The sequence below is a fragment of the Antechinus flavipes genome, chromosome 4, assembly GCF_016432865.1.
Source record: "Antechinus flavipes isolate AdamAnt ecotype Samford, QLD, Australia chromosome 4, AdamAnt_v2, whole genome shotgun sequence".
In the NCBI taxonomy this organism is placed as follows: Eukaryota; Metazoa; Chordata; class Mammalia; order Dasyuromorphia; family Dasyuridae; genus Antechinus; species Antechinus flavipes.
Genome location: NC_067401.1, coordinates 404,698,754 through 404,710,010, shown reverse-complemented (window position 1 = coordinate 404,710,010; position 11,257 = coordinate 404,698,754). Strand labels below are relative to the sequence as shown.

Genomic DNA, 11,257 nt, shown 5'->3' with positions numbered 1-11,257 from the left:
ACAAGATTAAAAGGGAAACAATAAACTGGGAAAATGTTTTTACTCCCAAAAGATCTGATAAAGGCCTCATTTCTAAATTATATAGAGAAATGACTCAAATTTATAATAGTTCAAGCCATTCTCCAATTGATAAATGGTCAAAGGATATGAACAGAAAATTTTCAGATGAAGATATTGAAACTATTTGTAGTGACATGAAAAGGTACCCCAAATCACTATTGATCAGAGAAATGCAAATTAAAATCATTCTGAGATACCACTATACACCTGTCAGATTGGCTAAGATGACAAGAAATGATAATGATCAATTTTTGAGGGGAAAACTGTGATGACCGCATATTTAAAATCAGCCAATTCATCATCAATCAGGAATACAGGTTAAGGGAAAAATCTTCAATCTTTATTGAAGTGAAGAGATGAAGAAGGATTGTGATAGCAATATGGGCAGACAGGAATCCAGCTAGCAGAGGGGGAGTGGAGGTGAAGGGCGGTCGCAATAGCAATGCAAGCAGCTGTGACAAGACACCAGCCAACAGTCTCTCTTTCTGCTTCCCTTTCCACCCTTCTGCCTTTACCTACCAAAATCGTCATTTCCTATACAACACATCAGGACTTGCACAAAGAATGGGTGGGAGCCATTCTTTCTCCAAGCATATTTATTAATAGAGTATGATCCAATTGCTATTTAGCCTCACATGCTTGGGACCTCAGTGCATCAACTCGAGTCTCAGCCCATTACAGAAAACTGATACATTGTTGGTGGAATTGTGAATGGATCTACCTATTCTGGAGAGCAAGTTGGAACTATGCTCAAAAAGTTTTCAAACTTTGCATACCCTTTGATCCAGCCGTGTTTCTACTGGGTTTATATCCCAAAGAGATATTAAAAGAGGGAAAGGGACCCACACATGCAATGTTAGTGGTAGCCCTTTTTGTTATGGCAAGAAACTGGAAAATGAATGGATGCTCATCAGTTGGAGAATGGGTGAATAAATTATGGTATATGAATGTTATGGAATACTATTGTTCTATAAGAAATGATCAGGAGGATGATTTCAGAGAAGCCTTGTGAGACTTACATGAACTGATGCTAAGTGAAATGAGCAGAACCAGGAGATCTTTATACATGGCAAAAAGAAGACTCTACGATGATCAATTTTGATGAACATGCTCCCTTCAACACTGAAATGATTCAAACAAGTTCTACTTCTTCAGTGATGAAGAGAGCCATCTATACCCAGAGAGAGAACCATGGGAACAGAGTCTGGAACACAACATAGCATTCCCACTCTCTCTGTTGCCATTTGCTTGCATTTTGTTTTCTTTCTCATTTTTTCTTTTTCTTCCTTCTTGATCTGATTTTTCTCGCACAGCAAGATAACTATATAAATATGTATAAATATATTGGATTTAACATGTATTTAAACATATTTAACATCTATTGGATGACCTGCCAGCAAGGGTAGGGGTTGGGGAGAAGAAAGAGAAAATTTGGAACAAAAGGTTGCAAGAGACAATGCTAGAAAAACTACTCTTACATATGCTTTGTAAATAAAAATTTCTATCGCTAAATTTCATCAACACATGCATTTTTCTTTCTGTTTTTATCAAGTCTCTAGTATAATCCTAAATTTAAAAACTTACTTATATATCCTTTTTTAAAAAGAAGAAATCTAGCTAAGTATTGGAAGGTTCTTTTGTAATATGATCACAAGAAAATGAATATAATACTCATAGCAAATCTCAAAATTCATTTACTAAATGGTAGAGTAAATGAGATCTGAACTGGTGCAGGTAATAGCAATATAAGTGAAAACACAAAAATTTTTGTGAAAGTATTTTTATTTCCCTTCCTTCAACATATATATGCAATACAATTTTGTTTTTTAAAATTGATCTCCAGTAATAAATCATCATTTAAAATTCAACTGTATCTTTAGGAACTCACAAATAATCACTTCTCCTAAGTTTTGTTTGGCTTCAATTTAAAACACCTATTAAAATGTGTTTTAGTTTTTTACTGAAAAGTCTCACTCTGGCTATTAAGTCCATCTTCACATAATTAGTTTATTACTTATGGAAAATTAACAAAGGAAATAACAGATAGAATCTACAGTACCCCATGCTATTGATAAGTTAATAACAGGCTATTGATGGCCACTTCGTTGCCTTTAAGAATGGTTATGTATTACTTTTTTTTCAATCAAGTTAAAGACTTGACAAAGAGGTTATGGTTTCAATTATTTATCTGAAGAATCAAACAATATGTTTTACTACTTTTGAAAAAAAGACTATTAATAATTTTTACTATGAAATATGTTGTCCAAGTGATTTTTGAATGTTATGTCTGCTATCAGCACAGAAATTCACATTTGTGTAAAAATGAATTACAATTTTTATATTGTTCATCATTTTTTTCCTGACTTTAATTGAAGTATTTTTGACATTAGTGAAGGTCATTAGTTAAACTTGTATGGAATGCTATAACACATTCCTTTTATTATAACCTCAGGCATTGTCAAATTGCATGCCAATATGATAGATGACAAATTAGTAGTAAAAAAGTTATGTTATTATCTTCTCACTTCTTGTACAAAATTTTGTACGTTACTGTCCATACATTATCTTTGTTAATATAAGTAAAGGAACACCAGTAGCAGTGGTACCATATTATGTCTCCTTTCTTGCAGTAACTGTATAACATACTCCAATATTATAGGATCTTAATTTATAAAGGTCATAAATTTCTTCTATAGGAAATCCTAATTTCAGTAGGAAAAGCTGCAAGATCAATAATCCTAAATTGTATGAAATTCAACCTTTAGTAGCATGCAATATCAGCATTCTAGACTCATTTTTCAGGTTTATGCAGACTCCTCCTTATGAGAAAAGTCTGTAGTACTTTATAATAGATGGATGTAAAGAAGAATAATGACACACATATATTAGATTTGTTAGCTAGTTCTGGTAATTACTGCAGTAAAAGGTTCACGTACCTATCAAGTGCATGTCAAAGTTATTTGAATGAACTTCCTAAATGTTACTTTGAATTTATAACATTATGTTTAAGATTCATTAAGAAGAGACCTAATAAATGATCATTTTGCTATAATATAACATAATTATAGTTGGACAGGGGATCTATAAATGGGAATTAACATCAGTTCAGTTTGGAATATCTTCTTGATTCACTCTTTTGGGAAAGGACATAAGATTCTAAACATGGTTCTCTACAAAAACATACAAATATTTTGACAATGATTAAATCATTTGTAGTTTTCTTAAAAATGATCTCTACACATTTTGCTACTCATTTTTGTTTTTACAACTCTTCTTAAATGCTTCTTTCAGAATGTTCAAAAGCCTTTGCTTAGACATGTGATGCAACATTCCTTAATTTCTTCCCTTGCTATTTAGAAAACAAAAGCTGAGGAACAAACAAGACAAAGGAAACTTAATTTGTGATAGATGGGTGGGTGGGAACCATAGAAACCCTTGATAAATAGGCTTTGTGTAGGCCTCATTCCTGAAATTCTTACTCTTCTTTTTTAAGCTTTTTATTTATAAAGTATATGCATGGGTAATTTTTCCAACACTGCCTTGAGAAACCTTTTGATACAAATTTTCCTTTCCTTTCCCTCTTCCCCTCCCTTACCTGTAAGGTAGTCAACTACTTGTGAAATATATTAAAATATATGTTAAAACCAATATATGTGTGTGTGTGTGTGTGTGTGTGTGTGTGTGTATGTGTGTGTATACATATATATATATACACAGTTATCTTGCTGTATAAAAAAAATCAGATTAAGGAGGAATAAAAAGAAAAACTGAGAAAGAAAAGAAAATGCAAGCAAAAAACAACAGAAAGAGTGAGAATGCTATGCTGTATTCCACACTTTGTTCCCATGGTGTGGAGATGGCACTCTTCATTACTGAACATATGGAATTGTATTGAATTATCTCATTGGTGAAGAGAGCCACGTCCATTAGAACTGATCATCGTATAGTCTTGTTACCGTGTATAATGATATCCTGGTTCTGTTTATTTCACTTAGCATCAGTTCACATAAATCTCTCCAGGCCTCTCTGAAATCAACCTATTGGTCATTTCTTACAGAACAATAGTATTCCCTAGCATTCATACTGTAGTGTTCTTCTTCTTTAATATAATGGTTCTCTGTGGGAGCAGATTTCTTGGGGAGGTTTTCTGGAGGCAGCCTTAGTTTCATTTTCAAGTAATAATAACTCCAAAATGCAGCCAGCTGATAAAATGCAAATGTTTATTTTCTCCTTCCAAAATAGCTCGGTTAGTTTTTTTTAGAGGCCTATGTTTCTGCTAGATTCTAAGAGCTCTTGCAGTTATCTTTTGCCTCTGTTTTCTTCAGCCTCCAGCCAGCACCAAGGTGAAAGTTGGAATGAATCTGATTCCACCTCCGAGAGTGGGCTTGTGGGCTTCCTTCCAGAGTGCTCCTCTGCGACTCCTGGCAATGTTCTGAAATGACTCTGACTGGCTCACTGAAGCTCTATTTATGCTGGGTGTAAAAGGTTGACTCCTCCTCTGAGGGAGGTATTAAGGGAGGTGTGAATTCACAAAATTACAGAGTTAACTTTGTGAATCTCCCATACTTGTGAACTTCAATGAGTACTTAAATACTTCTTGCTTATAAGAGCTCTCTAACGGTGTAAACACAAGCATTGTATCAATTCCATTGAGTTAATACTGGGATTCTAACATCTTCCTTGAGTTATCACCTTGTATCAAGTTGAGTAAATACTAGGATTCTAACACATACACCATAATTTGTTCAGCCATTCTCCAACTGATGGGCATCCACTCAGTTTCCAGTTTCTACTTACTACAAAGAGGGCTTCCACAAACATTTTTGCATATGTGGGTTCCTTTTCCTCGTTTATTATCTTTTGGGGATATAAACACAGTAGAAACACTGCTGGATCAAAGGGTTAAGTACAGGTGGATAACTTTTTGAACATACTTCCAAATTGCTCTCCAGAATGGTTGGACCCATTCACATTTCCATTGACAATGTATCAGTCCCAGTTTTCCCACATCCCCTCCAACATTGATCATTATCATTTCCTGTCATCTTAGCCAATCTTACAGGTGTGTAGTGATATCTCAGAATGGTTTTAATTTGCATTTCTCTGATCAATAGTGATTTGGAGCATCTTTTAATGTGGCTATAAATAGTTTCAATTTCTTCATCTGAAAATTGTCTGTTCATATCCTTTGACCATTTATCAATTGGAGAATGGCTTGAACTATTATAAATATAAGTCATTTCTCTGTATAATTTAGAAATGAGGTCTTTATCAGATCTTTTGGAAGTAAAAATGTTTTCCCAGTTTATTGCTTCCCTTCTAATCTTGTCTGCAAGTTTGGTATGTACAAAATTATTTTAAGTTAATATAATAAAAATTATCTATTTTGTGATTAGTAATGATCTCTAGTTTTTCTTTGGTCACAAATTCTTTCCTCCTACACAAATCTGAAAGTTAAACTATGCTATGTTCTGCTAAATTGTTTATAATATCATTCTTTAGGTCTAGGTCATGAATCCATTTTGACCTTATCTTGCTATATGGTGTTAGGTATGGGTCTATCCCTACTTTCTGCCATATTAGTTTCCAATTTTCCTAGCAGATTTGTCAAAAGTGAATTCTTATCCCCAAAGCTGGGGCTTTTGGGTTTGTCAAATACTAGATCACTATAGTCATTGACTATTTTGTTCTGTGAACCTAACCTATTCCACTGATTAACTCTATTTCTTAGCCAGTACCAAATGGTTTTGATGACCACTGCTTTATAATATAGTTTTAGATCTGGTAGAGCAAGGGCAATATCATTTCTTTTCGTCTTCATTAATTCCTTTGAAATCCTTGACTTTTTTTTTCTTCCAGATAATTTTGTTGTTATTTTTTCTAGTTCAGTAAAATAATTTCTTAGGAGTTTGGTTGGTATAGCACTAAATAAATAGATTAGGGAATATTGTCATTTTTATTATATTCGTGCTACCTATCCACAAGCACTTGATATTTTTCTAATTGCTTATATCTGACTTTATTTCTATGGGAAATGATTTATACTTTTGCTTATATAGTTTCTGACTTTCCCTTGGCAGATAGAATCCCAAATATTTTATACTATCAGCAGTTATTTTAAATGGAATTTCTCTTTGTATCTCTTGCTGTTGGATTTTGTTATAGATATGTATAGGAATGCTGCTTATTTATGTGGATTTATTTTGTAACCTATGACTTTGCTAAAATTGCAGATTGCTTCTAATAGTTTTTTAGTTGATTCTCTGGGGTTTTTCTTAATATACCATCATATCATCTGCAAAGAGTCATAATTTGGTTTCCTCATTACCCACTCTAATTCTTTTAATCTCTTTTTCTTCTTTTATTGTCAAAGCTAGCATTTCTAATACAATATTGAAAAGTAATGGTGATAGTGGGCAATCTTGTTTCACTCCTGATCTTATTGGGAATGACTCCAGTTTATATGATGCTTGCTGATGATTGAAATAGATATTGCTAACTATTTTAAGGAAGAGTCCATTTATTCCTATACTCTCAAGTGTTTTTTAATTAGAATAGTTATGGAATTTATCACATGCTTTTTCTGAATTTATTGAAATAATCATATGTTTTTTGTTAATTTGATTATTGATGTAGTCAATTATTATAATAGTTTTCCTAATATTGAACCAGTCCTTCATTCATTTTATACATCCTACTTGTTTGTGATTTATTATCCTGGGGATGATTTTCTGTAATTTCTTTGCTAATATTTAAGATTTTTGCATCAATATTCCTTAGGAGAGATTGTTCTTTAATTTTCTTTCTCTATTTTTGTCCTACCTGATTTAGGTATCAGTACCATGTCTGTGTCATAAAGGAATTTGGTAGGAGTCCTTCATTCCCTATTTTTAAAAAATACTTTATATAGTATTGGAGTTAATTGTTCTTTAAATGTTTGGTAGAATTAACAGGTAATTCCATCTGGTCCTGGGGATTTTTTCTTAGGAAGTTGATTAATAGCTTGTTCTATTTCTTTTTTTCTACAAATGGGACTATTCAAGCAATTTATTTCTTCTTCTGTTAATCTGGGCAATCTATATTTTTGTCAAATTTATTGGCATAAAATTGGGAAAACTAACTCCTAATAATTGCTCTAATTTCTTCTTTATTGGTGGATAGTTCTCTTTTTTCATTTTTGAGACTAACAATTTGATTTTCTTCTTTCCTTTTTCTTATCAAATTAACTAAAGGTTTATCTATTTTGTTGTTGTTGTTGTTTTTCATAAAAACAACTGTTAGTTTTATTGATTAATCCAATAATTGTCTTTTTGGGGGGTGTTTTTTTTTTTTTTTTTGCTTTCAATTTTATTGCTCTCTCTTTTTATTTTTAGAATCTCAAGTTTGCTATCTGATTGGGGCATTTCAATTTGTCCTTTTTCTAGCTTTTTTAGTAGCAAGCCCAATTCATTGATTTTCCCTTTCTCTATTTCATGCAAGTAGACATCTAGAGATATAAAATTTCCCAGTATTACCACTTTAGCTGCATTCCACAAACTTTGGTATGTTGTCTCATTATTGTCATTCTCTTGGATGAAATTATTGATTGTGTTTATCTATGATTTTGTATTTCACCCATTCATTCTTTAGAATGATTATTTAGTTTCCAATTCCTTTTGGTCTGTTTTCTCTTGGCCTTATATTGCAATGTTATTTTTATTGCATCATGACCTGAAAAAAAAATGCATTTACTATTTCTGCCTTTCTGCATTTGATTTTGAGGTTTTTATGTCCTTATATATTGTCAATTTTTGTATAAATTCCATGAATCACTGAGAAAAAAGCAAACTCCTTTCTGTCTCCATTTAATTTTCTCCAAAGATGTATCATGTCTAAGTTTTCTAACATTTTGGTTCCCTCCTTAACTTCTTTCTTATTTATTTTGTGATTCATTTTATCTAGTTCTGAGAGAGCAAGATTGAGATCCCACACTAGTATAGTTTTGCTATTTCTTCTCGCATTTCTCTTAAGATCTCCTCTAGGAATTTCCATGCTATACTACTTGATGCATATATATTTACTATTGATATTGCTTCATTATCTGTGGTATCCTTTAGTAAGATAGTTTCCTTCACTGTCTTTTTTAATTGCATGTATCCTTACTTTTACTTGATCTGAGATCAGGATTGCTTCTCTTGAGATAGGATTGCTCTGCTTCTTCACTTGAAGAATAATATATTCTGCACCAGCTCTTTAATTTCACTCTGTATATTTCACTATTCTTTAAATATGTTTCTTATAGAGAACATATTGTAGGATTCTGGTTCTTAATCCAGTCTGTTAACTGCTTCCATTTTATAGAGGAGTTCATCCTATTCACATTCACAGTTAAAATAACTCTTTCTGGCTTTCCTGTTGGTGCAAGATGGCAGTCAGATCTCCAAGAAGAAGAAGTTTGGAGCTGATGGCATCCTCAAGGCTGAGCTGAATGAGTTCCTCACCAGGGAACTGGCTGAGGATGGCTATTCTGGTGTGGAAGTTCGAGTTACCCCAACCAGAACAGAAATCATCATTTTGGCCACCAGGACTCAGAATGTCCTTGGGGAGAAGGGTTGCTCGATTCGTGAACTGACAGCTGTCATTCAGAAGAGATTTGGCTTCCCTGAAGGCAGTGTAGAGCTGTATGCTGAGAAAGTGGCCACCAGATGTCTTTGTGCTAGTGTTCAGGCTGAGTTCCTGTGTTACAAACTCCTAGGAGATCTTGCCATGCATAGGGCCTACTATGGTGTCTTCCACTTCGTTATGGAGAGTGGAACAAAGAGAAGCGAGGTGGTGGTGTCCAGTAAGCTCCGAGGCCAGAGGGCCAAGTCCATGAAATTTGTGGACAGCCTGATGATCCACATGGGAGACCCTGTCAGCTACTACTTCAACACAGCTGTGCACCAAGTCCTTCTCAGACAAGGTGTATTGGGAATTAAAGTCAAAATCATGTTGCCCTGGGACCCAAGTGGCAAGATTGGCCCTAAGAAGCCCCTGTCTGACCATGTGAGTATCATAGAGCCCAAGAATGAGATTCTTCCTACTACTCCCATCTCAGAGCAAAAGACTGGGAAGACAGAGCAACCAGCTATGCCCTAGCCCGTGGCCACTGCGTAACAGGACTCTGTGAATGGTGTGCCCAAAGCTCTTCTGTAAAGATCTTTAAATAAAATATTTTTAAAACAAACACAAACAAACAAAAAACAAACAAACAACTCTCCATATTTACCCAAGGTTATCCTTTTCTCCTCTCCAGTTCCCTCCTCTCCAGTATTTTGCTTCCCTCAAGCAGTCCACTTTTTAGAGCCTCTCCCCCTTTTTTACACTTTTCCCTTAATTATTCTCTTTTCCCTTTCTATTTGTCTTTCCCTTTCTTTCCCCCTTTTCCCTTCTACTTCCCTATAAGGTGAGACAAGTTTTATTATTATTGTTATTATTATTATTATTATTATTATTATTATTATACCAAATATGTCTGATATTCTCTCTTAGAGTCAAATCTGATGAAAGAGTCACACAATGCTCATTCCCCTCCCTTTTTTTCTCTCAATTATAATAGGTTTTCTTGTCCTCTTAAAGAGATGTAATTTCTCTTATTTCATCTCCTTTTTCCTCTTCTAGTATGATCCCATTTCTACCTCTTAGTTTCTTTTTCATATTATTATGATAAAATTGATTAAAATAAGGGAAAAAATCAAAGTACCTGACAAAAAAAAAGAATTAACTTACCAATAATGAAGAAGAAATTAAAGCAATAATTAGGAGCCCTACTATATGTCAACAAATCTGACAATCTAATTGAAATATATGGATATTTACAAAAATATAAATTTTCTCATTAACAGAAAAGAAAATGATTTATTGAAATGATCGACTTTTGGGGGAAAAAATGAACAAGTTATCAGTAAACTCTCTAAAAAGAAATCTCCAGTGACAAGTGGATTTAAAAGGCAATTCTGTCAAATATTTAAAGAACAATTAATTCCAATATTATGTAATCTCTTTGGGAAAATAAGCACAAAAAGAATCCTGCCAAATCAATTATACAACACAATTATGGTGCTGATACCTAATCCAGGAAGAGCCAAAACAGAGAAAGAAAATTATCCACCAATTTTCTTTATGTATATTGTTGCAAAATTTTTCAATATTCTAATCAAATTAACCAAAGGTTTATCTATTTTTTTTTGCATTTTTATTGGTTCAATAGTTTTCTTTCTTTAAATTTTATTAATCTCTCCTTTGATTTTCAGGATTTTAAATTTTATATTCAGTTGTGGATTTTCAATTTGTACTTTTCCTAGATTTTTAAATTGCATAACCAATTCATTCTTCTTTCTCTAATTTATTCATGTAACTAGAGATATAAAACTTCCCCTAACAATGTCTTTGAGGGCATCTAGATTGCATGGTGGATAGAAAGTTGGTTTTAGAGCTCAAATTTGGCCTCAGACACCTAACATTTAGTAGTTATGTGTCCCTGGGCAAATCAATTAATCCCAAGAGCTTTCCTCTTTTCTTACTGCAATCCTTTCCCCACTACTAAATGACTTTTTCTTTAATATCATCACATCAGTAAATTTATACTTACATCCTCTGTCTACATATGTCACCTGGAACTGCCTAAATAAGAGATGAAGCTCATGAGGGACAAGTATCATTTTCTCATTTAAGGATGCAAGAAGGTTACCCTTTATATAATGCTTTTTTTGTTTACCTTTCTATGCTTCTCTCATGTCCTCATTTGAAGATAAAATTTTCTGTTGAATTCTGTTTTTTTCATTGATTTTTTAAAAATTGTTAACTTATTTAAAGTCTCCTACTTCGTTGATCTATGTCTTTTCTTGAGAGATGATGCTAAATTTCACAGGATAGTTGTAATACCAGGCCTTTTGTCCTCTAGAACATGATATTTCAGGCCTTCCAATTCTTTATTATAGAAGCTACCAAATCCTAGGTAATGCTGACTGACTCCTCAATAATTGAATTGCACTTTTTTCTGGCAGTATTTTTTTTTCTTCAGATTATAATTCTAGACTTTTGTAACAATGTTGCTTGGGGTTTTCCTTGTTTGATTGCTTTTCCAGAGTGATTGATGGATTATTTTAGTCATTATTTTATCTACTGGTTCTACTATATCAGAACAGTTTTCATAGACAGTCTTTTGAAGAATAATAAT

The 11,257-nt window shown here is 33.2% G+C and overlaps 1 protein-coding gene across 1 annotated transcript; it reads left to right on the top strand.

The window, feature by feature from the left end:
* Nucleotides 1–8,841: 8,841 nt before the first annotated feature.
* On the top strand, nt 8,842–9,387 carry LOC127562790 (40S ribosomal protein S3-like). Its single transcript, XM_051998762.1, has one exon. The coding sequence runs from the start codon at nt 8,842–8,844 to the stop codon at nt 9,175–9,177; it is 336 nt and encodes a 111-aa protein (XP_051854722.1). The 3' UTR covers nt 9,178–9,387.
* Nucleotides 9,388–11,257: the final 1,870 nt, after the last annotated feature.